This window comes from Serinus canaria, chromosome 5 (assembly GCF_022539315.1).
Source record: "Serinus canaria isolate serCan28SL12 chromosome 5, serCan2020, whole genome shotgun sequence".
NCBI classification, from domain to species: Eukaryota; Metazoa; Chordata; class Aves; order Passeriformes; family Fringillidae; genus Serinus; species Serinus canaria.
This window is the reverse complement of record NC_066319.1, coordinates 44,846,307-44,867,555: the sequence shown is the minus strand read 5'-3', so window position 1 is coordinate 44,867,555 and position 21,249 is coordinate 44,846,307. Positions and strand designations below refer to the sequence as shown.

Genomic DNA, 21,249 nt, shown 5'->3' with positions numbered 1-21,249 from the left:
TCCCCTAGGATCTTCATACATTCCCCAATAAGAATGATGAATTTGGATCCATGTTGTAAGGGGCACTGTTTGCTAGAAGACAGTTACTCAGATCATTAACCTGAGCAGTGAACACAGTAAGTGCCATCTTGTAAGTACCTATGAGGAACTACCAAGCAGCCACAATGGATTAGAGACTGGAGTTGCATTACTCATTTCTGTTCCAGTTCATGTAGAAATAGGCTTATTTACCATGCAGTTTGAAAATTAATTTGAGCTAATAGTATGACATTCAAAAATTCCCAACAGTTGTGTTTAAATTGCTAAGACAATTTGCTTTTCTGGTACCTCTCTAAGTTTAGCAATGACAGCTGGAAAGACATAAATACCACGGATCAAAGGATGGAACTTTCCTCTAATTTCTTGCATTTTGGCAGCAAGTAAAATCTTAACTAATGAGAATTACTGGTAACTAAGATTCCCTTTTAAATAGATTGCAATGAATTTCCCATAATATAAAATGAAAATGGACAAAACAAAATTCCATAAAAGATGCTGCATCTATTCAGCCAATAATGCTTTTGCACTTCACACCATGTGACAGCAATTAATGAGTGTTTCTGTCCCCTACAGAATGCTCTGTGGGGGAACCTGTGGGCACACTTCCCCAGCATCCACCTTCACCAGTTACAACCATCAAAGATGAGGGTGGACAAATAACAAATACTAAAAATAAAAGACATAAGGTTCATAAGCATGTTTAGGGTTGCCTCTTAAGCTAAACTATTCCCCCAAGACATCAGAGAAACATGAAAAGATTTCAAAGGTCTTCAAAGGTTTCAGGATGTGCCATTTCAGACTGCCTTAACATCCCACATTTCTTAAAGGTCTTTTAAAAAGGTCAGGTTTGGAATTCATGCAAATTTATTCCTTTTAACTAAAACACAAAGTATGACAGAAAGTCTTCATTTGTTGTTAGTAGTAGTATTCCTGTAGTTACATTGATCCAAATATTTATTTAGCAACAGTGCTTATGTGGTAGCATGTATAATCACCCCATCAATGCCTTGTTCTCAACTATTAGTTCTTAATTCTGCAAGTTTCTAAATGCCCCTCCCTCTCACTGAGATCCAGAATAAATTCCCTCCTGGGCAGAGAGGAACACATGCATTTATGTGATTTTGTACCAATTCTGTGGAGTCTTTCAAAATGTTAAGACTACCAACCCAGATCTTCATGGAAATAAGAATGTAATTTAACTTACATACACAAATGAGACAAACCATACAAACTGAATTTATTTAACTCATACAGTACAAGGAATATCAGAACTTTTGCTTTGCATATGTATTTAAAATTCTTTTAAAGTATTTGAATTTTAAAACCTAACATTCAGTTAGAAAGTATACTATCAAAAGCCACCTTGAAAACCAGTTAGGAAGTATTTTTACTCTGTTTCTTCACAGACTGTCACATGGGAATGTTTAAAACTAAGTTTTTTCTGCATAAAAGTCAGGAAGAAACTCCTTTTCTGTAATTTCTGCAAAGTTTTCTAGCTGCATTTGAATAAGTGTTATCTTTTAAGATGATAAGAAATTGAAAATCAATCTTTTCTTGCTACTCAAAGTAACACAAACTTTGCCACAGGAATGTATAAAGTATAGTTCATCTACTTTGAGCTGATGCTCTCAAAATGTTTATGGGACATTTGCTCCGGCTAGCTTTTTACATAATAAAAGATTTGCTCATCAGAGCATAGCAAAGTGCTCCTTTAACTGTTTCATGAGCTGCTGTGTATCAACATGGCCTGGAAATGCTTCTTCAGACTTCTGAGCCGCTGTGTAACTTCTCTGAAGATCTCCAACCTGTCAAAACACCCAAACTGATTTAGAAAATCCAAGCACTGCAGTGTTTGTACTCTCTGCATTCTGTGCAGTACATTTCTGGTGCTCGCAAATTTTAAGCACAGCTGGTCCAAAGAGCGAACAGTCAGAGTAAGGACATTTGGAGGCAGGATTATGTCACGCTTACATCAAGGGATGAGAAAGACAGAAATGTCATTTTAATGGATGCTTCAAGACATCAACTTAACATATTCCATTTCACCCAACTTCTTGGAGAATGGACAAGGTACACACCATGCCCAGTGCTTGAAGTATGAAGGAATAAAAAATAGAAGTTTTGCTTTTAAACTCAATAGAAGTGCTCTTGTATAAACAAGCAAAACACAACCCATCAGGCTTCTGTAAAAAAAACCAACTGTGATTTTCTGCTTCCTCACAGAGATGCACAACAATGTTGGAGAACTAAAGGTGCTCCTCTGTTGCTTTTATAAGAAATTGTTCCCTACTTAGAGAATTTCATTTTTTTCCTAATAGTCTTAATTTTTTTTGGAAGGATTAAAAGGACAGCATCTCAGAAAGTGGGTTCAGCAAAAAAGAACCCAAACATTTGGGAACACATCTACTAAAAGTGATTACTCCTAATGGGAAAGGAGGAGCTATGGACAGCCAGGAGGCCTTTTTCACTTGTGCATCACTCAACACAGAGCTTCAGTGTGCCAAGAATTCTCTGAAGGAGAAAAAGCCAAAGTCCTGGCCAGAGAAGTCATGTTTTGTAAACTATGGCCTTACACTGAATTGAAGGATTGCATTACTCTGCTGCACCAACACCTGGCTGATGTGGCTGTCTTTTCCCATAACCTATGAGAGTCCTTTGTGCACAATCTATGTAACAAGACATTTGCAGACTAGGATTTACTCCCCAAACAGTAAGTAAAAATGCAATTATTCAACACCCTCTTGTGTTTCACCACGGAGAGGATACACTTACAAATTAATGGGTTATTCTCTTCTTAATGTGTGTACTTCAGCATCTGTAGGAGTGGAGCTGCCCACACAACACAGAATCATAACAGAATCATGAAGGTGTAGGCACAAGCAAAGAAGCAATTGTTTTTCTTTTGAAGAAACAAAGAAAAAAATTTGTACAAGTTTCTCTTATTAACAGGAATGCTGGACACTGTTAATACAGTGTCTTATCAGACACTCCGGATGAAATAGATTATTAACACAAAAAAATCAGAGGCTGTAAATCTGAATAACATATTTTCCTTTTGAGATCAGTAAGATACTATCAGTAAAGAATAATCTTTCTATCATTACTAGTAAATCATATGATATTATTACACATCACATTCTGAAAAAGCTTATGATTATAAGGATTGTAGATAGAATTGTTCATCTTCCAGGCATTTGGACAATTATAAAGTTACTTCATAGCCACCTGGCCTCATTTTTTCTCAAAAGCAAACATTGGAATGGCTGCTTTGACACACTTCTAGGTATTAAAATGCAAATGTAATTTAGCGTTTTCTTTGAGTTTATGCACTCTGTATGCTTTTGTCTTATCTATCTGGAATTCTTAGTAATAACAATAAAAAACCAGTTGCCTCACCAAGGCTCAGTTTTTAGATTACAAGAACAGGATAATGCATTACCTTCTCTGAGAGTATGGCAACATTGAAATGGGGCTCATACATGTGAGGTGCTAAAGATGAAGCAGTCTGCAGCAAAGCTCTTGCCTATTCAGAGAAATGAAAAAAATAATATATAGTGACATCTGGGAGGGAGAGTAACAAGAATCTAATGCAATATGCATAATCCTTAAAAGAAATCATCCTATGTTTACTAAGTCATTACTAAGAAAGCCATTTTCAAAAAGGTTACATCAATGGTGTAGGCATAACAGAGCCAAATAACATTGAATGAATAAAGACTTTTGGTTGAGTCAGAAAAAAAATTATTGGGATATACTAAATTAAGCAATTCAAATTCAAGCCCTGAGGACAATACATCACATAAATTAAATAAAACTCAAAGTATTTACAGAACACCCCACTGTATTTATCTGTTGTCTCTGACAGCTCTATCTTAAGGATCCCTGAAACCATAAATTTTCTCATATAAATGACAGTTTTCACACTCAAACATTTAAATAAAATTAGGGTTTTTTTTCTCACTAGCAAAATAGAGGCATAAAAAGGTAAAACAAACTAAGTATCAGAGTCTGTAGCTTCATGCTGTAAATCCAATGCAGATTAAGGTCCACTTGTAAAAGATTTTACTAAAAAAAATGCAGAACTTAATGGGGAAAATTCCAAAATGTTTAAAAACAAAAGTAACTATAAACTGTGGCAAGACTGAGCTAGGAACTTATTAAAACTTCCTACATCTGAAAAATCTGAGTTCACGCAACAGTACTCATGAAAGAACATTATGAAATAAAATCCAAGATAAGCAAAAGATCATCCCCTTTTTATTCTTCTGTGCATATTTTTATTGCCAAAATTATCCCAATTTTAAATTATACATGTGATACAAGAAGAAAACTGAAAATTTTAAACTAAAAACTAAAGTAGACAGGAAGCTATTCTAATGGAAAGACTCTGCAGTGAGAGTTATGAGCAACCACAACTTCCACAATTGAGGGTATGCTCTGCTAGGGAATCAAAAGTATAAAAATTTATTGGTTATGAAACTGAAACTAAACCCAAAGTTTATCTGTCACTGGAAACATCCAGTTCTAGGTTCATTTCAGTGTTCCATGGTAATGGCTAGGTTATCTGATTTAAGGTAATTTCTGTCTAAGAAAATCTGCAGTTAAAAAAGGTATTTATTATTTATTTTAGCTCTATGATGTATACATGAATCCATCAAATTAGCTTGTTCTCATGAGGTGTAAAACAAGCCCACAGTAGTTCTGTCCAAAACTGTCCAAAAACCACATAATAATTTTCTCTGCATGTGTCTAAAAATGGTCACATTTATTCCACCATGCATGTCAATTATATATCCAAGTAAAATACACTCAGTATACTCACAATAGGTAAGATGAACCACCAAGCTTATTGATGCAAAGGTGTTTATCAAGAACCTGTTGGTTTCTGACAAAATTCTAATGTGATCTCCTTGCTAAAAAGCACCAACTTTCAAGAGATATTCTGATTGCTCTTTTCTGACACCCACCAAAAGTATGTTATCTACATTTATAAACTGAATATACAGTCAAAGTTGTCTTTTAAGTGAAGATTTCAAAATCATGGGGTCTGCTTTTGCTTTGGGTATCAATTAAAAAAAACCCAACAAACATCTCAACAACTGCAAAGTTATTGGAAACCTTGCTTGTCTTTGATGACTCATTTGGATATGCCAAAGAATCAGCAGTTTAATGGGAGATGGCATGACAATGCAGAGCTTACACTGACACACGTATAACAGTCATCCATGTTCTCTGCCAAAGTAAGTTAGACATTCATGTGATGCCTCCACCTCAGAGAAATGACATGTTTGTTAAATACAAAATGCCTAAATGAAGCATTCTCCTTAGGCTGGGATTGAGCACTGACCTGCTCAGTGTGACCTTTTCTCATTTCCAGCACAGCCAGGTTGTTGTAAGCTTCTGCGTAGTCGTTATTGTTGACTAACGTCAGCTTGAAACACTGGTAAGCCAGATTCAGGTCTCCTATGCCCTAAAAGAAAGACTTTGTTTTCATTTGTGAAAAGATTGGAAACTACATGCATCTGCTTTGGTTTTTGGAGTGTCTTTTCACCCATAAGTACTACAATGGCATGCAAATTACAATAAAAACATGCTGATCAGAATCATGTGCTTTCTTCCCAGATCCTCTCATTTTTTCCTTATTCTTTCTCTAGACAGAATAATTTCTCTCTAGCAGAAACTTCCATGCTTCAAGTGATGTTCACTTCATCTAATTTAACTTTTGGATGATTAAAGTGGCATCTAAAGATTATGCTATCTGCCACTGTCTATAGCAGGGTAAGAAAAGCTGAGATGTCTCCAGAGAGGAAGTCATCTTGCTTCTCTGTCTTTACACATATTTAAGTTAAGGAAGATTCACTCCTCAGATGAAACAGCTGACTAATACTACTGTAGTGTTAAGACTGACACTGAAACAGCATCAGGTTAAACATCAAAAGTGACAAATACTGAAAAATACATCAGTTAAAAATAAACATTCCATCTGTACTGAACTTTATCCTGTACACTATCAGGTTTTGTATTTCCAAGAAGGGAAACTACTCTTTCCTAGGTATTTTTTTACATTTTTAATAAATTTTACTTATTCAGAAAGATGGTTAATATTTTTCATACCACAGCCACATGTCCCAAGTTGTACCACACATCTGCTGTCTCCTCCTCATTTTCAGCCAAAAACAGTGCTCTTTCAAATGAAGATAGTGTCATATCATATTGCTGGGCATAGAAGCAACAGAGGCCCAGATTGTTAAAGAGCTGGCAGTTATAAACACCCATCTGCAGGAGCCGTCTAGATTGAAAGAAAACATTTGTTTTTGGTTTTTTTTAAATATTAATTTCAATTAGGAGTTCTACTCTAAAAGACAAAGTTCTCTCCTTTCTCCCTATTCTGGGAGGGTATAAAAACCAAATGTTACAGTCTTACACTTGTTAGTTTCAGGAAGGACAATGCAAGGTATTTTTTATTAGAGTAACAACTGTGCAAAAGCCTGTGTAAATTAGTAACTTCTGCCTTCTTTACTGGGTTACATGGTCTGACTTTAATGTAAGACAGAGATGTACCAGACTTTGTGTTTCCTCTTTCCAATCCCTCCACATCAATCAAGCTGTAGTTTGTTGCAGTTACTTTATATAATTCTTAATACTTCAATTTTTTGCTTGATTCCCATCCTTTAGTACTGCTCTAATTAGTAATAGTATATTTAGTGAATGTATATTAATCTTACATCAAGCATAACTCAGATTTTGATTCACATTGATATTGTTTAATGTGTCTTTTTAAATGGAGATGTATTATAAAAGTTCTATTTATTCATATTTATAGGAATAAACAGAAATGCTATGAGGGCCAGGGAAAAAGAGGGCTGCTGTCTGCAGCATGACTGGGAGTTTCTGAACTTAAAGCATGAAAGAGAACAAGTCCAACAGAAATGTGATGATAGTGCTCTTGCTGACTTAATCTGCTCTTAGGGAGGGAATGCCAGGCTCCTTTGCACTCTGACTGTAGTGAAACAAAAATCAAGCAGCAGTGTTAACACTATCTTTTCACTGCTTTCAGTAAAACACGCAGGAAGCCCAGCCCACATTCCAAGTCAGGGATTTTGTGGTCAAAACACCTGGTCACTTCAGGTGGAGTAAGGGCTACAGAGGAAGTCCTTGTGCCTTCTGAATGCAATTGCAGTTGAGGGTAAGATCCACTGTTCTCAGACTGCCTCATGCTGTGAAAGAACTTTCCTTGTTTATTGGTTGAATGATAATCCATGTTGATACTTCTACATACTCCTCATCTAATGATTACAAGTTTGTTGTGATGTACTTATCACTGTATAAAAAGATACAAAAGTTGGTAAACTGATTCTACGGTAATATTTGTCCAAATGCTCATTCATACTCCTATGCCAATCTGCTAATGAATTTTTTTCCTGCATTACAAAGATCAACCCTTAGATTACCTTCCCACATATTCTGTTCCCCCTCCCTCCCTCTCCATAAGTACAGATACCTGTAAAAGCGCAGAGCTATCTCAGGTTGGTCTGAATAAAAATGGTTACTGCCAATGCATGCAATGGCTTCCACGTGAGTATTGTCTTGTTTTAACACCTCCTTGTAGTACTCTGCAGCTGAGGAGATATTGTTCATTTCCTATACAATTGGACAAAAATTCCAATTACCTCTACTGTTTATCACCTATTTTTAATGTGGAACTCATTAAAATGTTAATCTACTGAGTGCTTCATCTATGCCCTGTAAAGTACCCAATTGAGATTAATTGTATATAATTAATTATATATACTCCTAAAGCTCTCTGATAGTACCATTCAACACCACTGTCTGGCATCTTCACGAGCAACACACATATCCATGAGAGGAATACAGATTGATTTATTAGTAATATCTTTACCTGAAATTAACTCTATGCCACAGCTACAAAAAGAAATTTATTTGGTTTTTATTTTTTAGAAAAAGAGACAGCCTGTTGTTTTGAGTTTGGAAGTTGAAGTGGGACTACAGAGGTGACTTCTGTGAGAAGCCTCCAGAGCTTCCTCCACATCAACAGAGCCAATGCCAGCCAGTTCTGGAATGAGCCCACCACTGTCCTCAAGGCTGAGCTCATCAGAGAAGGTAGTTAAAACTCTGTGATAACATATAACATATTTAAAAAGGAAAAGATGTAGTTGTGACCAGGAAGAGAGGAGTGAGAATATGTGAGAGAAACAACTCTGCAGACACCAAGGTCAGTGCAGAAGGAGGGGCAGGAGCTGCTCCAGGCACTGGAGCTGAGATTCCCCTGCAGCCCATGGTGAAGACCACCGTGAGGCAGCTGTGCCTGTGGCAAATCCGTGCTGGAGCAGGCTCCTGGCAGGACCTGTGACCCCATGAGGAGAGGAGCCCACACTGGATCAGGTTCACTGACAGGACTTGTGACCCTTGTGACCTGGGGGACCCCTGCTGGAGCAGCACCACGTGCAATAGACATTTGCCCCTTCTTGCACAATATCTTGTGACTCCCAGAACTGTGCAGTCAGTTTCCAGCCTGGTAACACAGAACTGACTGACTTCCCCAGACAATGTCTCAACTATTTTCAGGGTTTTTTAATTCAAGTCATTGATTGCTCTGAATACAAAAGAGAATATAATTACATATGAAAATCTATTATGTGCCTTTGAAAACAGGAATTGTGAATTTACCAAAACTTGTACTACCTAGAGTATGACACTTAAGAGAACTGTACTGTATATAAATATATGCTTGGATGTATGCTACTTGGAAGATGATTTAGGGTAAACTCACTGCTATAAATGACAGTGCACTGTTTCTGAGGGTTGCAAGGCCCTGAGAACCTATCCCCCCCCAAAAAAAAAAAAAAATTAGAAGATCAAACTTGCTTCTGTGTTTATACAGGAATAATTTCTACCTGTGTGCTGTAGATACAATGTGCTCCCAACACAACTAAAGAATAAGCCTTTATATAACCTCAACAATGTATTTAGCTACAAAAAAAAAAAAAAAAAAAGGACTAATTCAAGGAAAAGATAATAAAGCAGTAAAGCAGTCCCTTTAAAAATTACGTAGTTTTTTTAAACTAAAAATGCTCTACAACTCTCAGTTCTGTCAAAAGTTAGTGACTGAGAAGAAAAGCTCTGATTAAGATGTCTGAGACATATATTCCACCTGTGAGTCTATATAATGAAAGCAGCCCTATGCTGCAGTGCAAATCTTTGCTAATGAAGCTATAATCCTTCACTCAAGTGTCAGTGCAAAATTAGATCCTGTCCAATATATTCTGCTCTTTAATAGTTCCTTAAAGGGTTATGCAATGTTATGTATGGTTCTGCTAAATAACATCTATATTAAAAACTATTCAACAATTCAGAAAGAAAAGCCTCCAAAAATTATGCAGCTGTTTTTTTCTTGCTGAAGGACAAAAAGGATTTAATATGAAAATGGATTAAGGCTTAGGGGTTAGATGAGAATGACAAGAACAGGATAGAATGCCAAGCATGAATACAGACACACAAAAATACCACATTACTTTGTTTTTAACATTTGTTCTGGAATAGCACTTTACCAACTTTCAGTGCAAAAACAATATGAAATCCACCGTTTGACATGAAAAGACACAATTTTAAAATACAAAATACATGGTTACCATGCTAAGGTGAAACTGCTTTAATTCTTCTTAATACAACATTTACTTCCTAACTAAGAAACATTCACATTCTAACTGCTCTCAGAGCATTAAGAGACCAATGACAACACATAGTGCTAATAAAAACAACACAGACAAATAAATTATTTTGCTGCTTAATTTTGCTGGTTGATGATTTGAGCAGTTTTAGTATGACGAAATACATATAAACTAGCAAGAACAACATCTGGACAACTTGACTTAATATGGACTTGCTTCTGCATGCCAAGGGCAAATGGGATCTCACTGGTATGATTAATTGCTGAAACAAATAAGCCTGCAGGGCTCCCCTGACATTACCTTGTTACCTTTGTGGAAAGTTACCTGTTTTGCACTAGTGACACTGAAAATCAGCACAGTTGTTTTTTTTTTTGACCTTAGTGATATTCAACTATTGCCTCTTTTCTTGCTCAAGCAGCTAAATTTGGCTCCTATAAGGATTGCATAGTTGGGTGCATACCTCATAGATTCTGGCAATTCCACAAATAAGAGTCACTTCTCCAGGAAATCGCTCTAACCCTTGCTTGAAAAGGTTCAAAGCTGTTACAGGCTGATCCAAGCGCAAATACACCTAAGCAAATAAAACGTGTATATAGATGTCAAATGTCTGACTTTTATACATGTTCTGCTGTTTAACAAGGGAGATAAATAAAAGGGATGACACCTCCATTTACACAGGAAACCATTAGCTGAGATGATGAATAATACAGGGAAAATAATGGAGTGAATACTGAATAAATCTGTTTAATGAAGATAAAATACGCTACTTACGATAATTAAATTTACCTATACATGATTAATTTGAATATTACTAATTTAAAATATCTTGTTATTTATTATCATGTATAATGGAGTTTGACACTGAGGTGAAGGCATCATGTTGAATTTAAAAAAAAAAAATCACCCTGTTTAATGTATTTTCAAAAACTTGTGTTTTGGCTTGAAAGAACAGGATCTTCAGGTTGATAATGCTGGAATATCAAAATGTTTTACTTAGTTGAATAAGACTGCACTGCACGGAGCAGCGACACTATCAAGTTTCCTTACTGCTCAACCAACCTCCCCTGTCACAAACAATAAAATCCTATGGAAAGAGGGCAGTTTTGCCTCTGTGAGTTTGGCTTCTGTGTTGATTGTGAAAATGTGCAATGTAGATAATTGTGTGAGAACTGGACATTCAGTTGGAACTGGACATGTCCAGTGTTGATAGGGACCACCTCAGCAGCTCTCTGAGAGTACAACTGCAAAGGTATGGTAAACACATCTACAGCAAAGGAAAAAGCCCTGCACACATGCTTTGGGAAACTAGATGGCTAGAATGATTTATCTATGTCCCACTGAGTGGAAAAGGATTTTGTTGGAGAAATAGTATATTAATCAGCACTAATATTTGATACTACTAAAGAAGAGAAAGAATCTGTGGCTGCTATCCTGATACAACCTTTTTTGTGATGAAATGTAAAACAAATATCAGTGTTAGCTGAACACCTGAGAAACCTCCAATTTGTACTTTTGCCCTTAAACTTCATGGACTTCTGACTGCCAACAATTACAACTGTACATTTTTTTTTTGCAATCTCATAGATATATACTGCTGTAGACATTTGCAAAGAATTCTTTCCTATGACCACTCAAAGACATTCTTAATTATCAAAGAGCTGACAACTGTGAGTGTCTTCCAAGAAAGGAACTGCCATTCTAAGTTGGTCATTGGCAAAATGCTAAAATACAGGCATTTTTTACACTTGTTCTGCTAATGTCACTCACATTTCCTGCATTAAGCTAGAAAATTAATGTCTTCTTCAGAAAACCTATAGAAGAGCAAGGGTTTTGGAGGGCATGGTACTTAGTAGACTAGAACTGCACTAACTACATTATTAACCATGAATGATGCATCCAATTTAAAAAATGGACAGTGTGAAAGTCCCCTAGATCTGCCCCTTTTTTATATTTTTATCTTTACGAAGTATGTTTTCTGAGCATTAATGACTTAAATCTGCTCTATTGATTTATCTAGAGGCTGACTCCAAAGATGCACTCGCTTCAGATGCTAAAACCACACAGCTACAGTACTCTACTGTGTAATTCCCACATCCAGTGTGATATCACACTATCCAACACCTCTGTAGACAGTAGAGCTGCTCTCTAGATAAGTAGCAAAAGAAATTTAAAACCAGGTGGGGCAATTTCCATCTATTCACAGTTGCTTTGGGGAGACCTACTCTTTAGAAGTACTACAGTTAATTATGGTCTATATGCTAAAAGCAGAATAGCTCCATTCTCTTTTTGGTCTCTTGCTTATCTCCTGTAAAAATATCCCATTTCTAGCTCTTCTAGGTCATGAAATAGTTTGTAACTTCACAGCAGGTCCTGACTGCTTTAAAGAGACTTTAAAGCAGTCAACTTTTTTTTTTTTCTTCTTTTGGTCTTTTATATTTTTGTAAACTACATTTCAAGGGAGAGATCACTTTCAAGAAAACATTACTAAAAACCCAGATAGCTGTTGCAATAATGAATGCAAACAAAACTAACTAGGATCATAGTATCAGTATATTTCCACAGAACTTTATGCAATCTTATTATTTTTTTAATGGCTGCTTAATTCAAGCCTGATTTTTTCACTTCTGTTAATTTGAGCCATATCTCTGTGTCTTACTCTATTGCCTGTCATTGACACTCACTAAATTATGCTGTGCAATGTTTTATACTTGAGCAAGCTGGTCTATAGAGTGGGAGGTGGAAGTTCAAATGCAGCTCCTGCCTGAGCTAGTACTGATGTATGGGGATGCAAATCTCCTGTAATGAATCACTGTTTGTTAATCCAATTACTCTGCCAATTGAATAATTCTGCGTAGTTCATGGAGTGAGTCCAGAGAAAAACCAGCAAGATGATTAGGGGATGGAACACCTCTCCTGGGAGGAAAGGCTGAGAGAGTTCAGTCAGCCTGGAAAACAGAAGGATGTGGGGTCACCTAATTGCAGCTTTCCAGTACTTGACAGGACCCTACAAAAAAGCTGAAGAGAGACTTTTTACAGGGACATGTAGTGACAGGAGAAGGGGAATGGCTTTGACCTGAAAGTTTGTATGTTTATATTACATACTAAGATGACATTCTTCACTATGAGCGTGGTGAGGCATTGGAACAGGTTGCCCAGAGAAGCTATGGAAGCCCCATCCATGACAGTGTTCAAGGTCAGGTTGGATGGGGCTCTGAGCAACCTGGTCTAGTGGAAGGTACCCCTGTCCATGGGGGAGGGAGGGGGGTATTGGAACTGGATGATCTTCGGCATCCCTTCCAACCCAAACTATTTTGTGATCCTATGTATTTTGTAGAATGACTTGTAATAGAGACAGGAAAATTATTAAGCTTCAATGACCTTCAAACACAGTACTCAAGACATGGCTCTAGATAGCAATGATGATCATTTAAATACAAAACATAAATTGCTCAGGAAATGTAAAGCACATATGAATTCCTGAATTATCCACTAGCACTGATGACTTTTGGACAGGCCTGTGACAACCAGCCTAAGGGGAACTGATAAAGAGCAACTGGCTTCATCTCCTTCTAGGGCATGATGAAGAAAAATGCAGTTTTAGTTTCTCACAGGTCACCTTTTCTTGTATGTCTTAGAAAACGTTTTGAATCGAACGTGTATCCTGGTAAACAACTAGTTCTGAGACTCAGCTGTGCCACTTGTTCTTTTAAAGCTTTTAATGCCTTTATTTTGACAGAACATTCCCTGTTTCAAGGTCTCTGATTGCTTCCTTTAAGCTCACTTTGTTTTGATTTTGCTTGTGAAACTAGGATTTTGAGCTTTGCTCTTTATTTACAGATTTATTGCATTTGTTTCCTAGGAGACCATATATCGCCACATTGTTCTTCATACTGGAACTCCAATAATTTTTTTTAGCTACATCATCCTCATTGGAATTTAGAACAAAGAATCCAGTAACATAGAACATTTTTTAAAATCTTGTTTGTGAAATCTGGGAGCTCTAAAATAATTTTGTAAACTATTGACTTCCACTGCAACTGATAGCATGTATTGCCTCAGGCATGGAGACCACACACTTTTCAACACAATGATGTATCTATGACTTACTTTTGCCAAGTACAAGAAGGTATCAACCATGTCCTGCTGTTTAAGGGCTGACATAAATTGCTTTTCAGCTTCACGATATAATCCCAACCTAAAGAGACAACAGATACAAATAGAAGGTACTTGTTTACTAGGGGTTTTTAAAGAATTTTTTAAAGTTTATTAAGTAATGAAGCAGTTCAAACTAAACCAAACATAACCTGCCTGAAAGCACATTTTATGACCACATATTTGTGTGCATGTTAACAAAAACCATAAACATGTCATTTTTTAAAGATAACAAAACAACCATTCAAAACTATAAAAAAGAAAAATCCATGAAATTTGGTCCCCCTCTTACATATGCAGCCTTCTGGAATGGCTGAATGGTGAATAATGAAGTACTTGTATCAACAGGAATTCCTCCTACTCTTAAAACAGACAGTAGAAAATGAGCAATTAATGTCTCAACTCTACCGAAACTGTTTCAGACCAGAATTTCCCCACCCATGGCAAAGATCACACAGATAACCTCCACTGTGAATGAACATCACAGGAGTCTATTTCATCTCTAAGGCATTTATTTTGCATAATTAAAGTCAAATGTTTTGCACTAATCTATAAAAGCTACATAACTACAAATTAAAAGGACTGTGCAATTTTAACAACAGAAAATTGTACACTTTCTCATACATGAATTGCTTTTTGTTTCCTTCAGCCAAAGAGCACATACGTGCTGAAGAAACACAAAACACAAACAGAATAAGCCAGCTAAAACAAAGAAGCACAGCCAATGGGGACATAAGGTAGTTTGGGATCCTGGAAGTCCATGTACCTGCTTGGATACATTAGTCTCTATAACATGATTCATAAAAATCCTGAAAGTAATGAATGACCTCTAAGCTCATGTACTGGGTTTGCATGAGAAGGTTTTGGTAGCTGGCAGATTCAGGAATGGCTTCTATGAGAAGCTGACATGTCTCTGATGTGCAACAGAGCCAATACCAGAGGGCTCCAAGATGGAATCATGGCTGGCCAAGGCTGAGCCCACCCATGATAGTGGTGGTGCCTCCATAATCAGCATAGGAATAATGTAACATGCAGGGAGAATACATTTAAGGAGGAGGAAAAAACAGTACAATGGTAGGCAGAGAGAGGAGTAAGAATTTGTTGGAAGAGCTCTACATACACCAAGGTCAGTGCAGAAGGAGCAGGAGGAGGTGCTCCAGAAGTTCCTCTGCAACCCTTGGTGAAGACCATGGCGAGGCAGCTGTGCTCCTGCCCTGCAGCCCATGGAGGACTAAGAGGACACAGAGATCCACCTGCAGCCTGTGAAGGAACCCATGCTGGAGCAGGTGGATGCCCAAAGGGGGCTGTGATCCCACAGGATGCCCATGCTGGAACATACTCCTGGCAAGACCTGTGGCCCCGTGGAGAAATGAGCCCACACTGGAGAAGGTCTACTAGCAGGACTTGTGACCCTGGGGAGGACTCATGCTGGAGTAGGGAAGAGTGTGAGGAGTCCTTCCCCAGGGAGGAAGGAGCAGCAGAGACAAACTGACTGCCACCTCCATTCCCTGTCCCCCTGTGCTGCTGGGAAGGGAGGAGGTAGGAAAAACAGAGAGTGGAGTTGAGCCCAGGAAGAAGAAAGGATGGGTAGTTGTTTTAAGAATTGCTAATACTTCTCATTATCCTACTCTGATTTGATGCTTGTGTATGGGGTGACAGCTTTAGGCCTCAGCATATTTTTAACTGGTACTTCTTGGGCAATGTAATTCTGGCAGAAAATGTCTAAAATGAATATTTTACTCTGTATTATTTCATCAATCTGAAGCCCTCATTGACAGATTATTTCTCAAACTAATATTGTAATATTTATTATATGTGGTCTGTTTTAACAATAGTTCTTTGCATTTATTGACCAACTTTTCAAATAATTACTTTAAAATCTATTAACAAAGGCGAAATTGCAACTAATTCAGTTACTCACTATGGATGCCTTTATCTTTATCAGTGGTCTCCTTGTACATTAAAGGAGATTTAACTATAAGCACAGCACTTTCCTACAAAACACTTTCTGAGCTATTTCTCAGTGTTCAGCATTGCCCAACACACTCAGCAGTACAGGTCCTGCACTCACAATCACTCACCACAAAAGAAATGCACAATGGCTTACCTATAGTAGCACTTTCCAATTTGGACCTTCCACCACCAGTCCTTGAACTGTGCGTACTCAGTGGCAAGGGCTGCCAAATCTAGAGCCTTCCAAAATAAACCCATCATCTTAAAATTAATGTTTACACAAAGAAAACACAGTAAAGATGTTTGTAAAGAGGAAATGTTGAGCAAAAGTCCACTTTTTGTTTATTACTTTTTAAAAGTAAAACCTTTCAACTTGCCATGCCAATACGAACTGCTAGCATATTTAAATTTCAGTTTGCTGCAAACTTTGAGTTTTTAATTGTACAGTTTGACTACAAAACAATGTTCAATCTGCACAACATGTTAATTTAAAATCAGCAGTAGTGATATGCCTGTCCTGCACTCCTGTGTGTTGCTGGACATTGGTGTAGTCATGTTAATAACTGAAAGGGAAAAAAAGGATGGATTTGAAATTGGCAGATATTAATATGTCCTTTAAGGATTTGTGATTGCAATATGTATATCAGTTCAAAACCTACAATGCTTGTCCTGAAAGTTTTATTAAACTTTAGGATATAACTCATCATCTGGACCTAGTGATGAGCTGAAGTTGTTAATGTCTAGAACACTTAGCATAATCAAGAATACAGAGCCCATTTCAACAACAGTCTTAACCCTGAGAAGCTTTTCAGAACAAATTTATTTTATCCACAGTTCTTATGTTTGTGAAAATAAAAATGTTAAAAAACCCCTGATACTTGGTGGATTTTTGGTTTCTTTTTAAAAAAAGTTTTTTTTAAAGAATGAAAATTAGTGCAGATTCTTTAATTGTATTTAGCATGGTTCTGAGTTTCTTTTTTTTTAACATTACTTTCCTTAGTATTATAACTAAGACTCCCAAATTATCTACCAGCTGTAACGCAGTATTAAACAGCCTGTAGGCTTGTGGAAATTTACTATTATATTGCAAAATTAAATTGGTAAATGTACAGTTGTATGAAACAGTAATTTCATACAGAGTATTGTATGCACCTAGAAATTAGATAGCTGGAAACAATAGTGAGCATCTGCTGTTTCTTTCATGTGCTGTTGAATGGCAGTAATTTTCTCAGCAACAATTATTGACTAAAGTCTTATTTGTAGACAAATCAGCATCAGATAGTCTATAAAATAGCTGAGTAAATTACATTAGTCATAGTCAATGAAGCACAATTTATTTTGGTGAATGTAGTCTGGATTTCTATATTTTGTAGATCTAACATAATTCCATTTTAAATAAATTTCTATCAGAGAGTATAAACACAAAGTATTGAGAAGACCTGAGGAAAAATGAGAGGTTGTGACTTCTGGCCACAAGTATATAGTGTACAATCTTTGTCCTTCTTCAGGACAAAGGGTTTTGTCATCACTACCCACCTGTGAAAAATGGCAAAATACAATGTCATGGTCTACTGAAAAAAGTAGCAGCTGAACTGTTTCTGGACAAGTCTTTGAAACTGCACTGCTCTTCCAGCATTTAGCCCATAAAATGGCTTTTAGAAATAGCTCAAGGAGTACAGAAAGTCAGTTATTAAGTACATGTGTTCAAAAGGAAACAAGTCAAGAACAATAACAGATACAGAAATAGTATTTACTTCTGACAAGTGTTTAATTTTTCATTACATAAGACAAAAGACTTTTGAAGATATTTTCAAGTGCTGAAAAGCTCACTGCTTCTCTGTTCTTCTTGCATCCCCATATTTCTGATAATTGATAGATTACAGATATATTTAGTTTCAGTTTGAACCAATTTCCTCGCACTATTTATCCAGTTGAATGCACACTGATTAATGGCATTTCTCAACTGAAATTGCTGAGTCTTTTTTTTCTTTCTATATACTGGTTGAATATGAAACAGAAGATAAATAATAAAACTGTCTTTGTTTCTCAAATAATGCAAATGAGAACAGTACAGACTGTTCCAGTTCAGCACAGTGACAAGGAAAGGATATTGTCAATACTGCTATGTGTTTTATTTTCAAAACTGCAGGAAGTAGTATTCTATCCATGCAGAAAGCCCAAAGTAAAGACTTTCCAAACGTAAGTCAATTTCCCAGGCTTCCAAGTCTTTCAAGTGCTTTCATCTCATCTCAGGGAGAAAAGTGTTGGGTTTTAGGAATGTCCACTATCACACAGCAGCAGGAAAGACAAAGATGTGAGAGATGTCAGTGAAAGTTCTAACAAGTGATCTAGCAAGAGCCAGATAAACTTTAAAAAGTTAACATATGTGCTGTTTCTCTGATGACCCCTGTGTGACCAAATTATTTTCAGGGAGATGTAAGATACTGAATTTGTGAAATGCCATTGCTAGGAGAGGTGAATAAACAGTGACGCAGCCACATTTTAGCAGACATTAAGGTGTTTCTTCTTTTCTTTTTAAGAAAAATTAATGCAGATGAGTTTCAAAAGGAAGGGAGAACAGTTTGGAGAATTGAGTTATATTGCAAATGGTGTAGAAAGCACATAAGAAAAGAGTCAGTGAAAGCAAATGAGAGAAAGTAAATGAGAGAAATCAAATTGAACAGCTAAAAAATATATTTTCAGAGATATACATTACATTATAAAGACACCTCATTTTGTGATGTGTGAATTCAATTCCCAACAATAGTTTCTTCCAATAAGATGTAATCATTAACCAAGCACTGATCTCTCATTACACAGTAATGGTGGCCATTAAGCTGACACCTCCTTGCTTGCAAGTATTTATTCAAATGGCTCAGGTGGGTAAAAAAAAATAGACAGAACTCTTCCTGCAAGACAGTGATTTGGGATTCTCAGCAAGGATTTCAAAATACATGAAGTGCAGTGCAGAAACATCTTCCATTTTTTTCTGCAGTTCTTGAAAAAATTACTTGCATTATGTGAATCTATGTGTAGCCTACAGATGCTGCATGTTGTTAACGTGTAGACACATGTAGCATCATATCAAGTGCCCCTTTTATTCTTAGGGAACTGGATTTTCAGCAACAAACACAAATTCTCAGTAACTAGTGGGCTAAAACCCAGGTACCTCCTTCATATTCAGTATGGGATTATGTAAATGTTAATTTCCATTTCTCCCTGACATTTCTGACACTTGCACTTACTGTTTCAATGATATTTTGGATTAATAGTGCATTACAATTCAATCCTCTTGAAAGAATGCTATGCAATAAATTGACAGTGTACAACTTTAGTCATTTGATACTAGATTAAAAAGCTTCATATAGCAGTACATTTGGAAATTATTAGGAGCTATGTCAACAACAGCAATATATTTTTGGTGTTGTTATTGATAAACTGGAGAGTTTAACTCCAGATCTAATTGCATACCAGCTAGTAATGTTGCAAAAAGTTCAATAACTATTTAGTCAATTATGCATTATTGACATAAATATCTTTCAAAAAAACTTAACATTTTGATTCCATTTCAACTGGGTGCACATATCTAAGATAGCAATGAAAGATACTGACACTTTAATTTCATAAAGAGATCCTTTCCCCGGGTAAACTGCCAAAATACCTCTGCAACAGTTATCTCTCTCTGAAAGCTTAAACAACATGTACCCAAACTTGACCTTTCCTATTCAGTAGGAAAGGTAACATAAGAACCACAGAAGAAAAATTTTGGATATGTTAAGAGGGAAACTATAATTAGGAAGATATTTGAAGAATAAATGTTACAGACAATATAATCTGTCTCTTGATATCACATAACACCTCATCATTACAGATTTACATTTCTAGAAAAAGTATCCAAAATCCTATTGATATTTTATCTTTATGTAGTTTCACCAAATACATTTTCTTTTTATTCACCCAAATGCACAAGCAATCATCTCAGGAGTAAAAAATGTCAAGCGATTTTCAACAATACCTGTTTTGTCAGGTATTTTCACCTTCCTCTGTTAATAGACAGTCTTTTGTAACTTATACTCAAGCCTCAGAACTCTAAACTTTCCAGGCTCCAAAAAATTCCATTAACACGAATTCCTTAGATTCAGAGACCTTGTCATATTGATCGCTGAGGGACCCAGTTTTTAGAATTAGAATGTTTCACTTCTCAAAAAAGATACCAATCCATATCTTGGTATTTGCTAATTATCATTCCTGATATCACCCCCGTAAGAAAGGATTTCTCCCTCTTAAACAATTATTAATGCTTTACCTGTACTTGTGATGTTCTACCTGAACCCTTAGTTTAGCAGAATTCTGACAGAAGTAACAGAATAATACATAATAAAATCTGAATAAGGAACATATGAGTTACTTACATTTTTTATGTCATTTTCATGGTGAAAGATATATTCAAACAATGCCTGCCAGAAGAATATTTAAAACACTGTCATATTTGAAGAGCAAAATTGATAATATTCCTTCAGAGGAATATAGAATCTTGATTATGCTAAGCAGAAATTAATTCTTTGGGAAAACAATCACATGCACACATAACAAATGCTGACATTTACATTCATTTAAGACAATATAGACAAAAACTATAGATGTGCTATATTGTCATCACAGGAAAGCATCTTAATTCCTCATTTGTTCCAAAAGAATAGTGGAATTGCTTATCTTTGGTGCTTAACTTCACTTTAAAATAGAAAAGGCAGCTGTAACCTGAAAGTGAATATATATTTGAGAATCTGGTACAATTTTAATGACTTCTTAACTGTAAAATCAACTGGCGATCTTAAAAAAGCTTTTTGCTTTTTGTTTAATGGACACTCAGGTGTTTATGTAGTGGTAAACTTACTTAAATTAAACACAGGTTTATTAAGAATGCAAGCTGAGCAAATTTTGCCTTCGGAGAAAAAATTTGTTAAGCTCTACAATATTTTGGGATCTACAAAGGAAAAAAATTATTTTAAAAAATTGTTTGTAAATGATACATAAATGCTAATTATATTATGCTTCTGAAACAAACCATCATAATAACAAAGTTTAAAGAACTCACATTCATCAACTGTGCTGTGGTTAACTGTTTATAAGGCCACAACAATTACCCAGCAAAATAACTGCAGCTTTGTTTCCTCCTGGATACAGCTAATTAAGTCATAGTACCTTGTAGTTGTTCTGCACTAGAATCTTAGATGAGTATATATCAGATAATGGGGGTGGCATTTTCAGTGAACAAAATGACATTGAAAGATACTGGATAACTAAATAAAGACTGAAAGCCTCTGTTCCCAAAAATGTATTATGGGTGCTAGTAACTCAAGGTTCAATTGAGTTGAACTTTGACCTTCTGCATCCAAATCCCAGGTCTTAATTGCTT

At 36.2% G+C, this 21,249-nt stretch overlaps 1 protein-coding gene across 1 annotated transcript in view; it reads right to left on the bottom strand.

The window, feature by feature from the left end:
- Positions 1 to 1,252: 1,252 nt before the first annotated feature.
- The window catches only part of TTC8 (tetratricopeptide repeat domain 8), a 37,802-nt gene continuing 17,805 nt past the window's right edge, over positions 1,253 to 21,249 (bottom strand). Inside the window, exons 7-15 of the mRNA XM_030240511.2 lie at positions 20,246 to 20,290; positions 15,988 to 16,073; positions 13,836 to 13,923; positions 10,189 to 10,299; positions 7,541 to 7,680; positions 6,154 to 6,328; positions 5,387 to 5,509; positions 3,479 to 3,562; positions 1,253 to 1,844 (exon numbers count right to left, since the gene is read on the bottom strand). Coding sequence (XP_030096371.1) covers positions 1,728 to 1,844; positions 3,479 to 3,562; positions 5,387 to 5,509; positions 6,154 to 6,328; positions 7,541 to 7,680; positions 10,189 to 10,299; positions 13,836 to 13,923; positions 15,988 to 16,073; positions 20,246 to 20,290 — 969 coding nt within the window. The 3' untranslated portion in view covers positions 1,253 to 1,727. The remainder of the gene's footprint in view (positions 1,845 to 3,478; positions 3,563 to 5,386; positions 5,510 to 6,153; positions 6,329 to 7,540; positions 7,681 to 10,188; positions 10,300 to 13,835; positions 13,924 to 15,987; positions 16,074 to 20,245; positions 20,291 to 21,249) is intronic.